This window comes from Harpegnathos saltator, unplaced genomic scaffold, assembly GCF_003227715.2.
Source record: "Harpegnathos saltator strain DR-91 unplaced genomic scaffold, Hsal_v8.6 scaffold174, whole genome shotgun sequence".
Lineage (NCBI taxonomy): Eukaryota > Metazoa > Arthropoda > Insecta > Hymenoptera > Formicidae > Harpegnathos > Harpegnathos saltator.
Window position 1 is genome coordinate 1,133,680 of NW_020229955.1, and position 22,171 is coordinate 1,155,850.

A 22,171-nucleotide genomic window follows, 5' to 3' on the forward strand; every position below is an offset into this window, starting at 1 on the left:
CTCGTCTGTTTATCGTCGAATCGATCAGTAGCAAGGTGAACACCCTGAAAGTATCGCCCGCTCCTTAAGGATTCCAGTCGCATTGGCCGTCGCGCCATGCCGAGGAATACAAAGATTTCAGGATGGTCCACCCGGTGTGGCTGAGGAAGGTCGTGCGCGATTCGCGCGGCGGCACCGTCGAAGTAGTTTCACTTCGGCGGCGACGTGACGATTTTTCGTGTCATCTCGTCGATAAACGCGATACCTGCAGTCGAAGGACTCACGCGAATATGTCCAACTGAAAATATATATATCCTTTCTTTGCCGACCACGACGATTGCGAACAGCGCATCACTTTATCTTGATCTTTTTACACCCTGCGAAGGAAGAGAGAAAGAGAGAGAAAGAGAGAGAAAGAGAGAGAGAGAGAGAGAGGTACGAGAAAGGATTGTGTGTACTCGTATAGTTTATTATCAAAACTTTTCGTACGTACAAGGTCCTGCAGAAATGAATCCGTTGTTCTCCGTTACAAATTACTATTGTTGTATATGAGGAAACTTCGAGGATGCTTTCTTTGTTTCGCGCGAGCGTTACCGTGCGCGCAGAGACGCTCAACGGTGAAGACTCGCTTGTCGTTTGCCGAATCACGATACGACTGATTACGCGCTTACGATAATTACAATAGCTGCTTCCTAACGAATCGCCCATGCGGCGAGCTAGCGTACAGGTACTCGTAAGTAACTTTGGTATGATTCAAGGCGATGATGAGACGCTTTGGGGTCGGCTGTGCTTTCGGCATACGTGATGGTGATTTTGGCTTTCGCGATCCGCAGAGGGAGAGAGACAGAGAGGAAGGGGAAAGAGATCCGAATCACCCCTTGTTAATGAAACATTCCCGCGACGACGGGACGATAACTTAAATAAATAAATAAATAAAGGACGAATAACGCGCCGCCGTGTGTGCGAGTGCGTGAGTGCCGCACTCTCTCGGGCTGCGAGAGTAAATTTCTCATTATTTCTACAATAAATAAAGGAAGGTCCCTTCAACGACGAGACTCGCGCTCGATCCGTCGTTCGACCGCTGCCCCTTCGATCCTTCCGCCGCAGGATCCACTTCCGGCCCGCCACTTCAGGCTCGACGTCACTCCGCGGGCACGTAAGCGCGATAAGCGAGATCCATGGGGGTCTCGTTCGACGATCTTCCCCAGTAACCGTGATCGTGATCGTGATCGTGATCGTGATCGTAGTGGTGCTGATGCTGCGCGTGCTCGTAGTATATCACCTTGGCCGGGTGACTCTTCTTCAGCTCCAGCCAGAATCTCGTGGCGTTTATCAGCAGGGAGATGATGGCGATGACGAAGAACTTGAGCTGGAAGTGCGTGCTGATGATCTGCAGCAGCAGGCTGAGCTTCGCTTTCAACAGCATCGCCAGGCCCAGCAGCTTCTGCAGCTGCCTCTTCTTCTTCTTCTTGCCGAATTTGATCTTGCGCGCCTCTTCTGAGGAGAGAGAGAGAGAGAGAGAGAGAGAGAGAGAGAGAGAGAGAGAGAGAGAGAGAGAGAGAGAGAGAGAGAGAGAGAAAGAAGAAAGAGTGACGTAAAATCATCGCATCATTTTCGCGTCATCAGGCGAGGCGAATCCTCCCCTCCGCCCTTCCCCTGCCCGCGCGTTAGGCTCGTTTCAAGCTTCAAGCTTCAGATTTGTACAGCGCGTAATTAGAGGTAATTAGAGACGAAGACGCGTCTTTCTCCGGAGCGGATACGCGGACCTGCCACCGACCTGTCGACGACGAGAATTGGCGCGAATGTACTCGTCATAATGGCGCGCAAGATTTAATCTCTCTCCGCCGCGTCGCGCCGCGCCGCGCCGGAGCGACGTGTGAAACTCGCGCGTGGTGGTTAATACCTACGCGCCGCGCTGGAACGACATAATCCGGCAGCTGCGGACAAGGATGGAAACACGACGTGTGTGTAGCAGTCGGTCCGCTACAGAGCGAGGCTGACCCACAAACCTTAACCCGGCGCGTGTATTTCGTCTGGCTTACGGGTCCACGTAATCGCCCGCAGCCGGCTGCGCGCGCGCGAGACTTTCTTCAGGAGTCGCGCGCGGATCGCTTTCGCGCGGCCGAATTTCCTCGCGGACGCCAGACGACAGAAGTATTCGCCATGTCGTCGTCGCGCTCGACATCACGATCGATCCAGGTGCGCGCGGCGCGGCTTCCCGCTCGGTTTCGAATCGAGTCGCGTGAGCGTCTTTTGCGCGTACACGTGATAGAAAAATATCGTTGAATTAACTATAATCTCACTATATTTTATAGTTGATTTTGGCGTCAACCATATTTTTATAGTTGGCGGAACCTGCAAAATATAGTGGAATAAACACAAATATATAGCCAATGATTGTCTTAAATAATTGTTTAGTTACTTTTACCACTTTTATATGGTGGTGATTTCTCATTCACGAATACAGTGAGATTTAATATTCATATAGTTACATCTGTCATCATTTAGCAAATATTCTGGCTAATATTGACTATATAAAAGAGTTACTTTTCCTACCATTGTATATTTGTATCCATACAATAATTTTAGTTTAACTTGCTATAATTCTTAGTGAAAGAAGTATATTGGTTGGTTATATTATGGCTATATCGTAATTATTACCGATATTATGGTAACATTCACTATAAATATGATATTTCGGACTATAATTTAGTTACTATATCATTATACATACAGGTCAGTATCAGGGGTGTGCTGTATGAATGGACTAGAAAATACAACCAATATATTGTGTATTGCGTCTGTAGTCTATTCATACTTTTGCAGAAGCGATTTTCCGTCGAAGCATGGACGAGATGCAGTATATAAGACTTTTAAATATTTCCGTATCGTTCTTCCTAATCTCCAATTTCTATCGAATTTTTCAACGTGAGAAAAGAATTACGAAATTATGCGAAATCAGGAAATATGTTGTACTATTGTATCTCTTTAAATATTACTCTTACTTATTCTGCTTTATCCCATAATATTTATTTCTCAGTTTCATTTTTTAAACATCTTTTTTAATTCAATGAGCCTCGACTCCTGTCGGTATAAACGGTCGATAAACTGTCGTAACGAACACGGTGCAAAGGTTACATTATAGTTGCTTTTGTCATAACTGGGAACACGGCAAATATCATTATCAACAAAGTCAACGAGTGACTTTTTCGGAAACCTCTGCATTATCATCCGAACAGGAGGAAGCAACCCGTCATACTGACCTGTATGTCGCTGTTACACCCTGTACCACCAAACCAAACGGCGCAACAACGCGTCGGCAACGCGGCAAATTGCTCCGCTTGTGTCGCCGCGGCAATTTGCCACGCGGAAATACCGTACAATTTTTTGCTCCAAAAGATAACGAAGATAATGCGCCGCCGGTACCGTTACCGTCCATCTGCCTAAACGAGCTTTTTCGTCGACCCGCCCGATGATTAATCTCTCGTTAGAGCGACCGCGCCCGTTCCGCCTGCTCCGTCGAGTGGAAATCGACATTCGCGAATCGCCGTTTATCCCTTCAGCCCCCGCCCTCGCTCAAGTCGACTGCCGACTCGCATCTCTTGACTTTTGCTCGAAATGATAGCCGGGGCAATGGCGAGAGAGTAATGCGACTCGTTACCGTTACCGTCGATCTGCTCGAGTTCGCGACTCGAGCCGTCCGGCGGAATCGGCGACACACGCGCGTGAGCACAATCGCGTGCAAACATTTAAACGTTCATTATTGACGCGCTGTGAGAGCGATCGCAAGACTTACTTGCGGTTCCGCTTGTCTTTCTCCGTCGCCTCTTTGTCTTTGTCTTGTCCTTTCTTTCTCTCTTTCTCTTTCCCTCCCTCCCTCCCTCCTTCTCTCTCTCTCTCTCTCTCTCTCTCTCTCACTCACTGAGAGAAAAGTATATGATATTTGGAACTATAATGATATAGTAACTAAATTATAGTCCAAAATATCATATTTATAGTAAGTGTTACCATAATATCGGTAATAATTACGATATAGCCATAATATAACCAACCAATATAATATTTTTACCAAGAATTGTAGCAAGTTAAACTAAAATTATTGTATGGATACAAATATACAATGGTAGGTACAAAGTAACTCCTTTATATAGTCAATATTAGCCAGAATATTTGCTAAATGATGACAGATGTAACTATATGAATATTAAATCTCACTGTATTTGTGAATGAGAAATCACCACCATATAAAAGTGGTGAAAGTAACTAAACAATTATTTAAGACAATCATTGGCTATATATTTGTGTTTATTCTACTACATTTTTGCAGGTTCCGCCAACTATAAAAATATGGTTGACGCCGAAATCAACTATAAATTATAGTGAGATTATAGTTAATTCAACGATATTTTTCTATCAGTGCTCTCTCTAGCCCTTTTCTCTCTCTCTCTCTCTCTCTCTCTCTCTCTCTCTCTCTCTCTCTCTCTCTCTCTGTCTCTCTCTCCGACCGTTTCGCTCAGCGTCAGCCCTAATTCTTGCGCGTTTGCTCACGCGATCGCGTCTAGCCGGACGTAAACGTTATGCAAACACGAGATAAAACGAGGTTCGTTCACCTTCGCGTATCGTCGCGTCGGCCGCGCGGTCTTGTATACCTCGACGTCTTGTCGATGCGATTCGTTCCGTCGAGCGATCTAGGATCGTCGCGCGCGTTCTTCATTCATAAACCCCATTCGGGAGCGCCGATGGTCGAGCGACGATGACCTTCCTCTCGTATCGCTGGCGTTTAACGACGCGACATCTCCATTGTCGATTCGATTAATTCGCGGGCCGCCGGAATGCAAGTGGGACAAGTCGTCGCCTCGACGGGTGCACATTGTGTCGCCTCGCAATCTTTCTTTTTTATTACGGTCGTGAAATTCACCTCGCGGGCGCCGCGGAAGCCGCGCGAGTGTATAAAAGCGTCGCTGTTATTAACTTATTCGCGTTATTAATTTGCCTTCCGCCGACTAATTTATTTTCCGTCATTGCTCCGATTCTGATTTCATCCGGCCTCGCGGGAACTTTCAGCGTGGCCAGACGAACCGACCTTTTGCCACGATACGTCGCCACGATAGAGGAGGGTTCGTTGCTGCGTTGAGGACCGTCAACCGGCCGATTTTGTTCAACGGTGCTTCTCCGGATATACGGTGTACAAAGGAGAAACCGACGACGCGCGAGCAGCTTTGTCATGCGTCCCGCACGTCGTCCTGTCGATTAGGAATTTGAATCGCGGCGTCGCGTCGCGGTCTCGATCTGCGACGACTTCATTATGCGACATGCCATTCGGTTACGCTTCGCCCATACAAAAAGCGACGGTAGATTTATGTAATTTTATGTGAGGATAAGCAGTGATATATCGTATACGTGTTACTCAATTCGATCGCATCGGCGTAATATCGAAGCAACAACCGAAGAGAAATAATTAAAAAAAATTGTCGCGGGACGATCTCGAAGAGACAGCAGTAAGAAATTTTGGGAGAGATTCTCCGCGAGTCGAAAGCCCGCGCGGCAAATCGGGCAAAGGATACATCACTGTGAGCGGACGATTTTTCATATCGCGGAATATATTTAGCCGCGATGAAAAATGCGATGTAGAGGAAATGACGAGCGAAATAATTCTCCCTTCTTCGTCAAAGACGATCTCGACGCTCCTTCGATTCTCACCTATCTTCTCGTCCTCCCCGATGATTCCTTCCACGCCGGTCTCCTGCAGATCCTCGATCACCTCCGCGATCGTACCGCCAGCTTGTTCGAGCACCACGCTCATTGGCGGCTCGCCCTTCTTGCCGGTGACCTCCCGCTCGATCTCGTCCAGGTCGCGAGCCAGCCTCGTCCTCAGGCAGTTGCTGCTGTTGTCCTCGAATATACACTCCAGGATGCCGTCCTCCTTGTCACGAGCGCTCTCCTCCGTCGGCCGCTCGCAGCGGACGTGCGGCGTAAGCCCGAGGAGGACCAAGAGGCAGATCGACGACGTGAGCGTCCTCATGGTGTCCGGCTGGTTCGTAGATCTTCACCGAGATCGAGGCGCACTGTCACCAGGAGATTCGCGCGCACCGATGACTTCGCCGATGACTGCGAACTCGCGTCCGTCGCCCTCGTCGTGCCTTCGCAAGGTATTCTTCTTGTTTTTTTTTTTTTTTTTTTTTTTTTACCTTCCTGATCTTGACCGCCCGCCCGTGGCCTTGGACCGCGTGTCACAAGCTCCAAGTGCTTGTGGAGCGTGCGTGGTCGAACATATATGAGACCGCCGTCCCTTCCATCCCAACTTCCGCCAATAGTGGGTTTGGTTTCGCGCGCATCTAGCGGCCACCCCTCCACCGCAGGTGGAGGGCACCTTTTGCGGGCATCGTTTGCGAAGAAACAGCGCCCGAGGTCCTCCGGGAGGGAGTCCGCTCGGGACACGAGACTCGCGTGATGAATGAGGAGGAGTGCCATATCGAAAAATGGATATACCGCTTGCGTCGTCGTCGTCGTCGTCGTCGTCGTCGTCGTCGTCGTCGTCGTCGTCGTCGTCGTCGTCGTCGTCGTCGTCGTCGTCGTCGTCGTCGCCGTTGTCGTCGTCGTCATCGTCGTCGTCGTCGCGATACACGAGGCATGCTTTCGTGTAATTTATGCCACGCCAACGGAATCGCGATACTTTCGTTCTCGGTGTCTCTTCAGGCACTCTCGCACTCTCCTCTTCCTCGTCGTCCACTCTCCCGCTGCTCCAGCTCGCGTCGTTTAATTCGCGCTCCGGTTTTGGCTCCTTAGCGCTGGCCGATGAGCGATCGCCGCCGATAAGAGCGACAGCACAATTCCTCTCTCGTGTCGCGGACATCGTCGGATGTCCTCGAATCTCAAGCTCGCTTTCGAATTTTGTCCGGATATTTTCGCTGGATCTCGCACATTTGTCTTCCTTGTCAGCTTTCATTCGTTAATATCGGGTAGAGATTACGGGCGGACCGTTGTTTGATTCGACACGTCGCGACGATTTTTTAACAACGCGCGCGAAAATCGCCGCGCGTCCTCGAATCGTGATCTTGTCGTCGAATATTCATGAGGCATCTTATAGGCCTCACTAAACTTGGAGTCGCAACGACGATAACTCCGGTAAAACGCACACACACACACAGAGTGGAGCTGTGTCACACACATGGCGCGGCGCCGTCGGCGCGATCGAAAATTCCGCCCGAGCGACAACGGCACGATGCAAATACAACCCAATTCCAGCCGTCGCCTTTATCGCCATTTTAAGAACGAAGGGGGATCAAATCGCAGTGAAATCGTTGCTTTCGGAAGACGACCGAGAGATTGCACACTGTTGTATTTAGCATACTTCCGCGTCGGCGCGCGTTTTCCTCGACTTTGAGCCGTTCGGCCGATCGCGCTTGATGCGATCTCGCGAGTCACGTTTTTCTTCGGCTGCTCGGACTTTTCGCCGGCAAGCGGCTTTTGCGAGCCGTCCACCGTTTGCTACCATAGAGACTAGAGACTTCCGCTACTCAGGAGTACAGCGTAGCGTTTTGTGCCGTTAATTAAGCGCGCGCGTAAACACCGCGAGTCACCACGCGGCCGGCCGGGTTTCGTGAGTCGCGCGCCGATTTTCGTCTTACCTTTCACCGCGGCAGGATTACACGCTCGCCCTTTACGTATATTTCGCTGGCGTCGCGTCGAATCGTCAATCACGGCCCGCAGTAAAGCCGCGTGCTGCGGCGATTGCGAATTGCGATAAGGCGCTCATACGAGCGCGCGCGCGCATACCTCGCCTCGCCTCGTCTGAGGCCTGTCATAATCCAACGAAATACGACGCGTCCGCGCAAAGGTCCCTTCTCGCGAGGACATCGAGCGCGTTCTCGCGAGGATATTTCGCGCGAATTCCTCTTACGGATAAATCACTCGACGCCCGCGCGACTCTCGCGACGCTCCTCGCTCTTGCCGCCTCCTCCTGTGTAAAATGTCGAATTGAAACGTATTGAAGAGTATTGACATTTTGAATACGTCTGAATTCTGCTTTCCGATCCGAAGGAAGGGATCGAGAAGTAACACATCATTCGATAAGTTCGTAGGATGACATATAAATGGCGCTACTATTGACAAATCCATATGATTTTTCGGAAGTACTAACCTTCGTTCGAATGATACGTGTCAAAATTTCATGACAATCGGACGTTCAGTTCACAAGTTACGGCGGTTTTAGTGACGCACGACGTCGACTCGTTCTAGCAAGGCTTCAGCAATTTTTCGGCAATCACACTTCTTCATTGGAGCCAAATCTCTCTCTCTGCCTGGAGCTTTCCCTGCCGAGTTGACTGTGGAGTCTGTAGTGACGGATCCATGTTTCATCCATTGTCAGCCATACCGCATCAACAAATCCTTCTTATTGCGCTGAAACAGCTCCAAACAGCCCGCTGAATCGTCGACGCGTTGCTGAAACGAGTCGACGTCGTGCGTCCACTAAAACCACCGTAACTTGTGAACTGAACGTCCGATTGTCATGAGATTTTGACACGTATCATTCGAACGAAGGTTAGTACTTCCTAAAAGTCATATGGATTTGTCAATAGTAGCGCCATTTATATGTCACCCTACGAACTTATTGAGTGATGTGTCAGTCAGTTCCCAATAAATTTCACCGCGCTAAATGCGAGACGGCAGTGGTGAATGCTTCGCATTCAAGAAAGGGATTCAATTCATCTCAAATATGCCTCGCATTCAGTCGCAATCGATAATTTTCAAACGCGAACTTTCGCATTGAAAAGTTGTGTTCGCTTCTTCTCCTAATCGTTTTCGGATTCAGAGGCACACAAGATTCTCACGTTCTATTCTCCCCGTCGCATTGAAAAGTATTGGCCCGCGATCGAATCCGCAATCCGCGGAATTCACGACGTGAAATCTCGTGAACGCGAAACAATACTTTTAAATACGACACTTTATACAGGGTGTCCATCTTGTCCCGAAAGACGAGGAGGACTATCGCGAGGACCGGCCCGCACAGGAGTGAACTTTGTGGAACGAAAACGGTGACGGCGCGACCGTTTTGCCGCCGCGGACCGTTATCCCGTATTATTTACGCGCGGCGGTAAAACCGCAGTTCGTTAGCTTCGTGGATGAAGCTCGCGTTATCCCCCAGTATAATAATCTCCGAAACATCTGGCCGATGTGCACGTTCTCTCGCCATCCTCTAATTTCAATAATAATAACCCGGTGTAATAGTATCCCTGTCGCGATATTGGCACGAGGCACAATGTCGTCCCCGTGTGTGCTCTGCCGCTCCTCCTCCGAGAGAAAGCCTCGGGAGATGCGCGCGCGAGCTTAACAACGTTCTCAATTGACAATTAGCCGGAGCCAACGAGCCTACCGGTTTGACTACATCTTCGCGCTTTTGAAACGCCTTCGAGCGAATTCTTGTTAGAAAAGAGGAGTCAGCGCGTTTTGCCGCGCTCGCCGAGAGAGTCGAACGAATCGTGAGCGCGATCGCGGTGGATCGAACTGAGAGTAAAAATCATACTTTTCACCGTGTCTCACCACCATTCCGCCACCATTTATTCTGGATTTCTACGCGAGAGACGTCATTGAAGTCGCGCATTCGCGTGCGCGAGTCCAATTACAAGGCTATCAAGCAGCGTGTTCGCCGCGTAAAGCGCCGAGGAGAATTGCCACATGCGTATTCCGTGCGCGAGACAATAACGTCTTCAGACTTTTATCTTAGCGTCGGAGCGGAGCTCGATTTTAACGCCCTTTAACGCTCGAGCTTTTTACAAGTGTTTTAAGAATAAAATTTGAGTTTTTTTGAACTGAGACTATAAGTGGTGATGACCAAAAATAAAAAATATCAGAATTTTATATCTACGAGAAACTATCCTTCCAGCAGAAGCAGAAACTGCTACCAGAAGGCGAAAAATACGCCTGATCGGTTAAATTCCTTTTTTCTTTTAGTTTTAATAATTTTTTTATATCATACCTAACGGTTGGAAAAATTCCCCGAAACATAAGACTCATATATTCAGAACTTGTTATTTATTCACCCGGAATGGAATCGCATAAAGCATCGAGAGATGCAGAGGTGAATTTTTACAGGTTTCGCAAATTATTTTTGTCCTACTTCGCTTCCCTCTCGAGCTGCGCAATTGACAACGTCTTTTACTGTTTTCCTCAACCAGGCATGTGCTTGTTGTAACACTTCCTGCGACGTCTTCGGTCATCTTCAGTTTCTCGTTGTCAAAGTGAACCGGCCGCCCCGTGTTATCATTAAAACTGAGCTAAAAACAGACTGAACCGAATCTACGTACGATCTATATGCCATTTTTTAGAAGAAGAATTCACCTTTACACTGCAGGTGCAAAGAAAACGAAGATATCTCCTTTCTTGACTAACTTATGGATGCTTAAATGCGTTTCTAGTGACTGCTGTAGTTAGCAGCAGGCGTTAAAGGGTTAACAAGTCGTCGATCCTCTCGCTCGTCGCGATGAACCGCCCGAGGAGGACGCTATCTAAACCGCCGCACTCTTTTGGCGCGTAATCCCGTTAGCGTGAGAGAAAAAAGATGAGAATGAGGCGAGAAGGACAGACAAACAGGAGGAAAGACAGAAGAGAAAGAGAGAAACCCCGGCTGTCGAGATAAGAAGCGGAGTGGCGAGATTCACGACCAGTACCAGCGGAACGAGTATCCTTTGAGGGCGTGCTCCTGCTCGGCCGCGTCGGCGCGCGGCAAGAACGTGACGTTGGGCTGGTGGCCGAATTCGTTGGACAGGTACCTCACCCGCGTCTCGACGCCGTCGTCGCTCTGCGAGCGGTAACTGCCGTCCTTCCGGCCGCTGCGATAACCGTCCTCGTGGTGGCCGTGCGTGGTGACTGAGTAGTTGAATCGATAATACAAGTCGTTCGCCATCTTCGCCAGCACCTGCTTGTCCGCGGCGAGTCTGCGCGGGCCGGGCTTCTGCTGCGGCAGCAGCTCCTTCGCCGCCCGCATCACGTTCCTCACCACCTCTTCCTTGGGCCGAGCCACCGATAAGACCTTCTCCTTGCGGGACTTGCTCGTCGGGATCTTGGGGGCGTCCGCTGCGTAGAACCGGAAGAATCGATAATCACTCATCGCCTCTCGATAACGCATTCCGTGTATCTGCGATAACGACTCGCGGCTTGCGAATGTGACGAGCATACGACTCGAGTAGTTGATAACTTTTGCAACTTTTGCGGTGATGGCGGTGACAAAATGCGACAATGGAATTGACCGTTTTGTTGTTTTTGATCGGAATCACCGAATAGGTTGGCCGATCGATCGGTGGTTCACGAAGGAGCGGTCTCGCCGAGCGGTCTGCGTTAATTTCGCCGGGAACGAACTTTTCGACGTCGTCTTACCGCGTTTCTCGGGTCTCACGGCGACTTCCTCGTCTTTCACGGCGGCGATTTTGCAGCCGCTGCAGGCCCTCGAGATCGCCTCCACCAATTTCTTGGCCGCCTCCGGCCTGTCCTTGAATATCTCTTGGGCGTCTTTCACTTGATGGTCGAACAGGAGATACTTTAGGAGGCGATCCGAAATGTGCGAGTTTGTTGTAATAGAGCCTCTAAATAACGAACGTGAACTTACAGCTCGTTATTTTCCGGTTTCTCATGCGGGTGATGATGAAATCACCGTTTTCGTCCGTGGCGTATCCAGTTTCGTGGTAGACACCGTCAGCCGTGATGAAGCCGTATTCCCCGTTAATCAGTCCCTCGGCATCTCGATTGGCAGACAACGAGACAACAATGTCAATCAATGTAAATTGTCACAAAGAAGCACACCGAAATGCGACAAGGAAAACTTCCCGAAATCCCAATACCGAGACGATCTTCCGTGATACGACTTTCTCGAGAAGACCGGAAGCATGCATTGCCCTGGAAAGCTATAATACTGAAATTTGTACGACGGAAGAATTTATTTCTTTCATCGTGCAACGAGTTGACGAGTTTCGATGATATGGAGGAAAAAGAGAAGAAGAACGGCAGAAGAGAAGAAAATATAAATAGAAAATTGCGCAAAATTGAAAAGAAATTGACAGTCTACCAGAGACATTATTATTTTCTTTTTCTTTTCTAAAATAATAATAATAATAATAATAATATACATAATAATTGTTACGTTATACCGATTTCGCGGTATTGCAACTTTCCTCGATCGATCCGGAAAACTGCCCCCTTCCCTCCGAGTTTCAAGTTTTCCCCGGGAACCTTGTCGCACACGGCACTTATCCCCGATCTGCAGATACCTTTCTTCTCGTATCTGTGCTGGAAGTCGATGATATTGAAGGAGAACTCGTACGGCCGCTCGGTGCTCTGGTCCGCGAGGGCGCGGTGTCGCGCGAGCAGGCGGCACAGCAGCAGGCACAGCAGCGCGCAGCATCCCTTCTGCAACGAAAATCGCTTGAGCTTCTCGCGCTCGGGTACGCGCGAGAAAAGAAACGAGAAGAGCGGACGAGAGAAGCTCCCTCCCGCAGCGGTCCAGGCGCATCCTCACCGTGGAGGACGACGACATCCCGCGGAGATATATCCCTGTGGCTCCGAGTGGCTCGCGCGACCGAATGACGATGCGGCACAGGAGGAACGGAATTCTGCGAGCACATGCAGCGCTGACGTAACACAAACGAGAGAAGCATTGCTGCAAGCGTGCGTTCGCGGAGGATTATCCTCCGCCAAACGACGACGCGCAACTTACGCGAGGACGCGAGAGAGTGTCGTGTCGGGGGAGAAAAATCGGTACAAGACTCCGTTCCTCGTACGTGCTTTCACACACGTTTCGCCTCTACGCGACTGTGTGTCGGAGGAGGCTACAATTGCGCGCGGGCTCCATTTAACGCTCGTAAATCGCCGCCGATCGAACGCACACTGCGGCACCTCCGCGCTGCAGATTGCATCCATCTCGTCGTGAAACTTTACAACCACGTCTCCACGAGCGTGCGTCTATCTAGCCGCGGCGACCCGCCAGCGATGCTTCTTGACACCATGAAGTCACGATTATCGTGCCTGCGACATAAATACCCGGCAAAAAGCCATTAACGTTTTATCTGGATTTTCCGTATAAATCAATCTCCAAGGATGAGAACAGGCGGCGCTGTTTCTTCTCCCGCTCGGCTCGTCCGGCACGAACACCTCGCTGTCGCTCCGACGACTCTTGTGCCACGCCAAGCTGGTATTTCAATTGTAAACCAGACCGAAGAGAGATAGAGAGAGAGAGAGAGACAGAGAGAGAGAGAGAGAGAGAGAGAGAGAGAGAGCGAGCAAACTCCACGTCGATGTAGATGGATTCATCATTTCGATGAGATATGCGCCACAGAGCGGCGTGTCGACTCGAGTCTGCCGCGAGTTTATTAACAAACTCATTAGCGTTAGGCAGAGTGACTTTTCTCCCCGAGTCGGAGCTAAGACAAGACGGAGAGGGTTTCTCTGGCGATCACGCTGGGTAAGTATAAGTAAGTAAGTAAATCCGTATATATTGATTAGATGACCTTTCATTTTGTATTCTCACGATGCCGTCGGATCACGATGGCCGTCCCTCGAGCGCGCCTGTCGGATCGGCGATGCGGGATTACAATAAATTAATGAGCGCTCAAGCGCATAGGTCAGCCAATCGGACAGCGCTTGTTGCCGGCTAATGTCAACGGAACGGTGTAATTTTCAACGTCGGCCATTGTGTGCGCGAGAGACGAGCGCGCGAGGATGAAAAAGCGCGCGTCGGGGCGATTAATTGTTTTTCCCATCCAGAAAGAAATCTTTTTCTCTCCTTTCTTCTTTCCCTTCTTTCTTCGCCTCGACGTTGCAGGGCCAGACGATCGATCGATCGATCGATCGATCGATCGATCGAAGGAGCACATGGGAGAGAGTTATTAGAGATTTTCAACGCGGCGAATACTTCTTTCTCCCCGTCTGCCCTCCCCCCCCCCGCGCGCGCGCGCGAGTATGTGGGACGAGTACCGCGGAATGAGGGTCAGGGCCATATTGATGCGCGCCGGTGGATACGCATCGATTCCAAATCTACCTACGTCGGAAACTTCGGCCGATGACGTAGACGGCCGATCCCGAGCGGAGATTAGAAATCGCACGGCGGCTCATCGAAAGTGGCACCGTTCGCGAGAGAGAGAGAGAGAGAGACCGGCGGCGATGATTTCGGAGATGAGCGCTCGTCGACGTCACGCGCGCCGCGACTTGCCGATTAACCGCTTAGCCGTCAGTGACACATATATGGGCAAATAAATCTCGTGCCACTTATGACACATATATGAGCATCTTGTTTAAAAAAAAAACATATTTATACTATTGCGATTTGATTGCGCTTTGGTATTTGTATGTTTTCGAGGTCGCTGAATTCGAATCTGAAATCAGATTTTAGAAATTCACAATGGCGGATTCGATATGGCGGTTGGAAAAATTCGAAAAATACTTGGATTTCTGTAAAAATTGGTATCTTGTGGTTTATTGAAGTCGCTGAATATAAATTCATCGGGCGTTTTCGATTCGCCGTGTTGAATTTTAGAATGAGATTCTGATGAGATTCGGATTCAGCGATTTGACAAACCCCGAATATCGGGTATCATTAAAATAAAGTAAATTTTTGCGTTTTAGTCCGCCACATTGGATCCGCTATTTTGAATTTTGAAAATATGACGTCAGATTCGGGTTCGGCGACTTCAAAAGTCCCCGAGTGTCGAGCATCATTCAAATAAAATAACTTTTTGTTTCGGTCCGCCATATTGGATCGGCCATTGTGAATTTCAGAAATCTGATTTCATACTCGGATTCAGCAACCCCAAAAACCGTCATAACGAAGTTCGGGTGTAGTTTTGAACAAAAAAGTCCAACACACTTTTGGCACGAAAAGTTACTCTTCGCCCGACTGCTAAGCGATTAAAAAAGCCCAGCGGGGAGAGTTAGAAAGCGCGGCGCGTCGCGATCGCGACGGGACGCGAAGAATTCGGGGAGATTTCGGGGGCCTCCTGCCGTTGAAAATCGCACTGAGGTCTGCAACGGGAAGTATTCGCGGGTGCCGCTCCCCGCGCGAATTCGCAAGCTTCCCCCGTCGACTTTCGGTTTACCTTCGCCGCGATTCTTCGCTTCAATTCGAGACTCACTCAGGGAGGGGAGAGAGAGCGCGCGCATTTGCACGGCGGAAGGCGGGCACGCGAAAGACAATGTGCAGCCGTCTAATTGTATTCGAGAATTGCTCGACTTTCCGTCGAGCGGATATCGAACGAGCCGCAGTTTTGAAACCCGATCGCGGAGTATCGAATCGGGAAATGCCGGCCGGTGGGACCTGAATTCCCTCACGTAACGTCGTAACAACCGCCTTTCGATGTTTACCCGATCTGCGCGTTTCTCGATCAGCGACACGGCCTGAGCACCCTCATTTAGCGCGTACGCGCGCTGCATCGTGCATTTTGTAGCTCAAGCAGCGCGCCGCATGCTCGAGCATTGCCGCTCGAGGTGCCGATTTAGGAGCGGCGGCACCCGCGGCATACTAACGACCAGGGCGCTGTGCGAGCGGGCGGAAGACGCGGTTTCTGGCCCGCGTATACGCACCGCGAATACCGAAGTCTCGCAGATTCGTCGATTCGTCGCGCGCGAGCTTCGCCAAACTTTTGATACGCGGCCCGTAATTACGCGCCGCGGCGGAGCGTCGCTCTCCGCGTTCCCGCGTTTCCGCGACGCGACGCGACGAGCAGCGCGCGTTTCGCCGGCCTCGGTGACACTTCCGACAGCTGCAGGGGCAGCCTGTCGGAATTGTAATTTCGATTTCGATGTCGAATTTACCGAGAGAGAAATGGCAGAGACCTGTTAGGCGGCGACGCACGGCGGCCGCCGCGCGACTCGCGCTCATCTGCAGGAATCTGGACCGAAATGCCGTTATGTGGAGGCCCGTTAAGTGGGTCACTCGACGTCTTGATATCGTACCTACCGAGCGGCGCGGGCGCTTCGCTTAATATGAAGTAAAACGCGGACAGCGGCTAACACACGCGATCGCCTAGAAATACGCACGTTCGCTCTTTCTCCGACGATCGCGTACGCGCTATACACAGGGATAAATGTGTGCGTCGACATCGTAAACGCGCGCACTCCTGCACGCGTGACACACACGCGTAAATCAAATTGATTTAATAATTTATGTATAAACGTGTATATATGTATATATGTACATAAACAATTGGACAATGTAATTTTGCATCTCATCACGACGTTTTCTATATCACAGGTGTCCCTCATACGCTAACGAGCGCGTCGCTTTGGAAAGTCTAAGCCGTCAACCGGCCGCTCTCGTCTTTCGCATCCTCAGACTGTATCGAAGATACCCTCGCTTCCTCTTCTCGGTCGCGTCTCATCTGCCGAACCACTCGTCCTCGTCGTCGGGATGATAACTGTGATAATAATGCGCGTGATGCTGCTGCGGCTGGTGCACCACCACCACGTTCGAGTTCTCTGCGTTCTTGATCAAATTGTAGATCATCATCGCGATCGCTAATTGAGCGACCATGAGGCTCCTCAGCAGTGACGTCTTGATGGACGCAATGGCGCCCGGCAGAGAGAGCACCTGGACGAAGAAAAGGCAGAAGAACGTTAATCGCGTTAAACGCCGATCCTCGTTTTTCCTCGAGCGAGTCCGGCGGCGCGAGTCGGACGGTATTAAAAATGGCGAACCTGCATGACGAACGGTGTCATCATCATCATATATCCAATTCGTTGCAGGATGCTCTTTCTTTCCTTTCGCTCGCGAGCCTGCACTTCCGTCTCTGAGGGCCAGATAGATCGAGGAGAGAGAAAGAGGGAGAGCGAAGGAAGAGCGGGAGGGGGAGAGAGATACTTAACTATGGCTTTCGAAAAATTCTGCCGTCAGTGAGTAAGTAAATAAACGAAATATCGCGATACCTTGTAGTAAATCGCGCATCCTCACGCGCACGATGACTTCGCCGTCCGTCGAGGAGAACTTGATCCCTGGGAACACGTTCAAGCCCTGAGTCTCGTTCAGGCGAGTCAGCGAGCCGTTTTGTCTCTCCTCGGCTCGAGCGAACATCTTCGACGCCGCCACCAGCCAGACGATAATATTGCAAACGAACAATTTCGTCCCGACCATGTCTCTCGTTACTGTTTACGATCGGTCGGTGGAGATATACGCGGCGTCGCAACGCGCCGTTCTCACACTGTTATCGACTGCTATCGTGACGTCACGCGAGCGACAACGACGTCTCCGACGATCTCGTCGGAATTACTCGAACAAAACGAACAACATGTCACTGACCGGCCGGACGCGATGGAAACTTCGGGGACTTTCAGCCGAGCGGACTTTTTCCTCAGATTCGACGCACGATGCAACGCGCGTTGTACTCGCGTTCGTCCGGCGAGCGGACTGCACCGTGCTACGCGAAGCGCAGCGGAGATATTTTTCCTTTTTCGTTCTTCGGGTACCCCACTAGACCGAGAAACTAGGTCTCGTGTACTAGAAGAACGCTATTTATGTCGGGGCGAGCGTAACGTGGACGCACCGCATCGTGCGCTGACGCGTTACTCGTCGGTAACGACGAGTAAACGAGCCGATGTTGACGGATAAATATCGTGATCGACGGTCGAGGATTTTACGTCAAACAAAAGTCGACGGTCGACGGTTGTTCTCTTTGCGTTTCCGAAGAGAGGAAAAAGCGTCGACGGAAAGAAATTTCCGTCGACGCTCGAAAATATTTTCCAGGTACGTACGAAGAAGAAGTGCGTAATAAGATCACCCGAAGACTCACGACAAACGCGCGTGACACGTTGATTTACAAATATATTACAATAATTTGGAGAAAATACATCCTTTTACAACGCGATCTCGACAACACAATATAAATATATCTAATACTACTTACTAATTACATGAGGTATGCGACAATTGCTAAATACAAGTATTTCTTTTTCCGTTAACAAGTACAAGTTTCTCATTTTACGGTACGGATTTGTTCGACCCTGCACGGCGCACATTTTTCGCAGTCGAGACGAACACTTTCGTCGATATTTATACATTTCATCTGTCAGAATGTTAACAATGTCTTTTCCGTTCGTACAAGCGAACGGTCTGTTTCATTTACGTACGTATCTTGAAGGCTCATCGTGTGATAAATCAAGACAAATTAAACTATGAGATTAATTAGCGATATACAAATAATTAATACAAATTCATCGCGTGCTGCAGAAACATCACTGGTGTACTTTTGCAGGAAGGAGAGCCGCGCTTGCTCTCTGTCGCGATCTGGCGGTTTGTAATTACGACTGATCGCAAAATATAACGCGGTTCGTAAAGTGCAGGAAGAAATACTGGCGCAAGGACGACACGACAGGACGATGTAGACTAAAGCGAGCCAGCTGTCGTGAGACGGCGTGAATAACAGAGTAGAAAGATTTGTTTAATTATTATTTGAGCAACGACTAATGTGCGTCTAATTGTCTTCGCGCGGAATCTAGGCGCGCCTTGGTCGCCTCATCGCGCTCATTGCTAAGCTTGCACGTCGAACTTTCGTGAACTTTCGCGCTCTAATTGTAAGTTACAGAAATCCCTTTGGTATACTCGTAGAAGTAGAGCTTAAGTGTAAAATGGTAATCTAAGTGTGAGACACGCGCGAAGCCTCGTGGTTGTCGGAAGAATATTTTCGCGGTTGATGCTCGCGCGAGCATCAACATCCGCGGAGAATATTTCGATTCCGCGGATTTACGCGGAATGGGTATATGTATATGACTGCAATCATAAATTACGACGGCGGACGGGGAACGTTGATGATGCCTTCGCTATCTAAAATTGCCTAAAACCTACAACTGGAGGGGCATCGTCAACGTTTTTAGCGTCAGCGGAATAAGTCGAACGGCACGAAATGACGGAAAGGCGAAATTGCCTGACGAATCGATTTTCCGACGAAATGATTTATCCCTTGTAGTAATAGTGCTGCTCCTCCATTCCTGGCCCGCTCATTTCCCAGCCCTGTGAGTGAGCGTACGGAAAACTGTTGTGTACGTGCACGTGAATCGGTTGCGGCGGTGACCATGCTTGCGGTGCTGCGTGATGATGCCAGGAGTGAAGTTTCGCTAGAAACGTGCTGAGCTTCAGCACCAATAGTATGATACCTGTAAGCGGGAAGACACGACGTGTGTAATTGCTGTAATGCGCGCTGAAACCAACTTTATGTACAACTAGAGCGCGAAACGTATTACCGAGGGCAAATTGTGTTCCACGAAATAACGAAATGAATGTACACGTAAAATGATAGAATCTGGACGAAAATGAAATGTTTGTAAAAGATAAGGGTAAATATATATAGAAAAGGGTACATCTCACCGATTTTTTTCACTTTGAAATATGTTACAAAGGATGAAATTCTGAGGGACTTTTCCTAATACAATTATACGGGGGTCGTTTACAGTTTCTGAGGCATTATACTTTAAAGTTTTATAATTGTACGTTGAAGTACATTTGAAGCAGAGGTGAGGGATATAGAAAAGGGTACACTCCACCGATCTTTTTCATTTTGAAATATGTTATATAAAGGATGAAATTCTGAGTGACTTTCTGATACAACTATATGGGGTATCTATATCGCTTATACAACTATATCGCTTATAGTTTCCGAGATATTTAATTTTTAAGTTCTGGAAGTTTGATTATCCTGGAATTAAATTCCAGATATCATAAGCTGACGTTATTTACGGTATAATCCAAACAGTTAATCCAAACATAGTGTATACATAGAAATGTAGGAAACAGTACATATAAGCGGGAGAGGGGCTCCGCCCCTCCCCCTAAAATCCTAACCTAACCTAACTTATTGCATCTTATATATCTCATATATTTTTGGACATTGTCGAAAAAGATTCTCTCAAGATCTATCACCTGGCTCAACTTAACTTATCATGATATCTGCATATAATTAGGTGTTGTGGCTTTTAAGGAGATCTTGTCAACATCGCCCAACAATATACAAAGATGCAATAAGTTAGGTTAGGTTAGGATTTTTCCTGTTTCCTATATTTCTATGTATACACTATGTTTGGATTGTACTCTGAATAACGTCAGCTTATGATATCTGAAATTTAATTCCAGGATAATCAAATTCCAAAACTTTAAAATCAAATATCTCGGAAACTGTAAGCGAACCCCATATAGTTGTATCAGAAAGTCACTCAGAATTTTGATCCTTTGTAACATATTTCAAAATGAAAAGAAACCGGTGAGGTGCCGCTTTCTATATATTCACCTCTGCTTCAAATATACTTCAACGTACAATTATAAAACTTCAAAGTCAAATATCTCAGAAACTATAAGCGACCCCCATATAATTGTATTGTGAAAAGTCATTCAGAATTTCATCCTTTCCAACATATTTCAAAATGAAAAAAATCGACGAGGTGTACCCTTTTCTATTTATATATTTACCAAGAAAGATAAAATTGTCGAGAAAGAATTTCTAAGGGCGGATAAAATTGCCGAGGAAAAATTCCTACGTTAATATTACGTTAATATTAATACATGCGACAACGTAGGCCCGCTAATAAATTGATACTCAGCGGACACTTTTCCGACGAATTCGACTCTCGCTCGAGCGTGTACTCGGAAATGTAACCCATAAAATGTCACGTGCGAATAAATGGGTCAGCGATCTCTCCTAATCATGCATGCAGCTACGCTGCGCTCTCAACGAGACAGCTCGATACCGTTACCGATCGTGTCGGTGACACTTTCCACTTGCGCACGAAAGTAACGTGGCTCACCGATGAAAAGTCCCTTCACTGAGATCGCCGTCAGCACCATCAACATCGTCATCATTACTCCCATTTTGTACATCATAGGCATCAGCATGAACTGCAACCTCTTCATTCCGAACGTGCGAGATCCCACGAGCCCTCGACCTACCGGCAGAAATATCGATTTTTAGACATCTTGGCGAGTACACAATGCCGGCAGAGTGTGTGTCAAATTTGCAGAGCTCATCTATCGCAATTCTCTCGTCTCTATCGGGAGCCTCTTTAATCAATCTTAACCAACAGATTAGTATCGAGAGAAGATGGACTTGTAGGTGGACCACCTACTAGGTTAGGTCACCAGGTGAATCGCTACTCCTCGTGTACGCAAGATTCATTAATTGCGCCGATTAACGTGCGCATAAAAGCAAAGTCGCATACCACTTTTGTCGTCCTCCGTTTCGGACGTGTCATCCAGGATGCCCCGACGAGAATCGCCGACGTCTGGACTCGGTCGCGAGGTCAGCCGGTGCCTCGTGACGCTGTCTCGCGCTCGGATCTCGTTGCCGCGTCCCTTCGAAAATTCGATATTCCCGGCACTCCGTGCAAGCACATTTCTCGCCAGGACAACTGCCAATAACACGCACGCGAGGATCCGGCCAATCGTCTTCATGCTCGGACCGGTTTACCACCACCCGAACGTCCTCCTCATCGACACTGACGGTCCTTTTCCTCGCGGCCGGCCTTTTACCCTCTGCCTCTGCCTCTGCTTGAACCGTCGAACCGGACTGCACGAAACATACGTGCTGTTCAAGCCCGCACGAGCAACCGTATGATTCGTTACAACGAACACCGAGCGGTTCGAGCTCGAAAGGGAATCGGCCTCTTGCGCTGCGCGCCGACCTCTTGCGCAGCTCTTTCGGTGCCGATTTTACGGACGCTTTGGAGGAACCCGGAGAGCGTCGGCGAGCGCCTGACGAACGTCACCACAGCTTCTCTCTGGAGATGTGCGAACTATTCGGATCCGAATCCCTATGATTCGAATCCGAATAATTCGAATAGGAATCAAATCATGCGTTATCGTTTGCATCGCGTGCATCAGCTACAAAACGGGCCATCTGGTCCTGTACGTTTGAGCCCTTGACTTGTAATTAACGTGACTTATAATTAATAAGTTAATTATAAATTACTTTAAACATTTAAATATATATTTTACTTTAAGATGTTACTGCTATGTCAATATTCCCTTTCATATTAAAATCTTCCATCATTATTTGCATGTTTAATATAGTCATGTTAAATTTTTTAACAATTCGATTCGATTTCATTCGATCCGATTCGAATTCGAATTTAAAAAATGAGACTCGATTCGATTCGACATAAAAATTCTTGATTCGCACATCTCTGCTTCTCTCTTATTAACGTTAATTTCGTATTTCTCTTATCTTCACGAGTA

The 22,171-nt window shown here is 48.7% G+C and overlaps 4 protein-coding genes across 4 annotated transcripts; all 4 read right to left on the minus strand.

The window, feature by feature from the left end:
* Nucleotides 1–427: 427 nt before the first annotated feature.
* LOC105189588 (uncharacterized) lies at nt 428–6,401 on the minus strand. Its single transcript, XM_011151812.3, has 2 exons — nt 5,680–6,401; nt 428–1,476 (listed from the first exon to the last, which is right to left on the minus strand). Exons 1-2 carry the CDS (start codon nt 5,999–6,001, stop codon nt 1,121–1,123), a joined length of 678 nt encoding a protein of 225 aa, XP_011150114.1. The 5' UTR covers nt 6,002–6,401; the 3' UTR covers nt 428–1,120.
* A 3,621-nt stretch (nt 6,402–10,022) lies between these two features.
* LOC105189606 (lethal (3) malignant blood neoplasm) lies at nt 10,023–12,643 on the minus strand. Its single transcript, XM_019844358.2, has 5 exons — nt 12,488–12,643; nt 12,240–12,378; nt 11,582–11,713; nt 11,353–11,490; nt 10,023–11,052 (listed from the first exon to the last, which is right to left on the minus strand). Exons 1-5 carry the CDS (start codon nt 12,503–12,505, stop codon nt 10,634–10,636), a joined length of 846 nt encoding a protein of 281 aa, XP_019699917.1. The 5' UTR covers nt 12,506–12,643; the 3' UTR covers nt 10,023–10,633.
* A 3,497-nt stretch (nt 12,644–16,140) lies between these two features.
* LOC105189589 (uncharacterized) lies at nt 16,141–17,579 on the minus strand. Its single transcript, XM_011151813.2, has 3 exons — nt 16,885–17,579; nt 16,657–16,748; nt 16,141–16,549 (listed from the first exon to the last, which is right to left on the minus strand). The coding sequence occupies exons 1-3, from the start codon at nt 17,087–17,089 to the stop codon at nt 16,337–16,339; spliced, it is 510 nt and encodes a 169-aa protein (XP_011150115.1). The 5' UTR covers nt 17,090–17,579; the 3' UTR covers nt 16,141–16,336.
* A 242-nt stretch (nt 17,580–17,821) lies between these two features.
* LOC105189607 (uncharacterized) lies at nt 17,822–21,848 on the minus strand. Its single transcript, XM_025297375.1, has 3 exons — nt 21,157–21,848; nt 20,746–20,883; nt 17,822–19,104 (listed from the first exon to the last, which is right to left on the minus strand). The coding sequence occupies exons 1-3, from the start codon at nt 21,386–21,388 to the stop codon at nt 18,905–18,907; spliced, it is 570 nt and encodes a 189-aa protein (XP_025153160.1). The 5' UTR covers nt 21,389–21,848; the 3' UTR covers nt 17,822–18,904.
* Between the last annotated feature and the right edge of the window lie 323 nt (nt 21,849–22,171).

Excerpts from the sequence above, each read along its gene's own strand:
- LOC105189588 (XM_011151812.3), bottom strand. The coding sequence starts at position 6,001 with ATGAGGACGCTCACGTCGTCGATCTGCCTCTTGGTCCTCCTCGGGCTT. Across the intron at positions 1,477-5,679 it reads CGGGGAGGACGAGAAGATAG|AAGAGGCGCGCAAGATCAAA; the intron begins GTGAGAATCGAA and ends CTCTCTCCTCAG.
- LOC105189606 (XM_019844358.2), bottom strand. Across the intron at positions 11,491-11,581 it reads AAACCGGAAAATAACGAGCT|TGAAAGACGCCCAAGAGATA; the intron begins GTAAGTTCACGT and ends TCGACCATCAAG. Across the intron at positions 11,053-11,352 it reads CGTGAGACCCGAGAAACGCG|CGGACGCCCCCAAGATCCCG; the intron begins GTAAGACGACGT and ends GGTTCTACGCAG.
- LOC105189589 (XM_011151813.2), bottom strand. The coding sequence starts at position 17,089 with ATGGTCGGGACGAAATTGTTCGTTTGCAATATTATCGTCTGGCTGGTG. Across the intron at positions 16,749-16,884 it reads GATGCGCGATTTACTACAAG|AGACGGAAGTGCAGGCTCGC; the intron begins GTATCGCGATAT and ends TCTGGCCCTCAG. Across the intron at positions 16,550-16,656 it reads TGACACCGTTCGTCATGCAG|GTGCTCTCTCTGCCGGGCGC; the intron begins GTTCGCCATTTT and ends TTCTTCGTCCAG.
- LOC105189607 (XM_025297375.1), bottom strand. The coding sequence starts at position 21,388 with ATGAAGACGATTGGCCGGATCCTCGCGTGCGTGTTATTGGCAGTTGTC. Across the intron at positions 20,884-21,156 it reads AACGGAGGACGACAAAAGTG|GTCGAGGGCTCGTGGGATCT; the intron begins GTATGCGACTTT and ends TTCTGCCGGTAG. Across the intron at positions 19,105-20,745 it reads AGTGAAGGGACTTTTCATCG|GTATCATACTATTGGTGCTG; the intron begins GTGAGCCACGTT and ends TCCCGCTTACAG.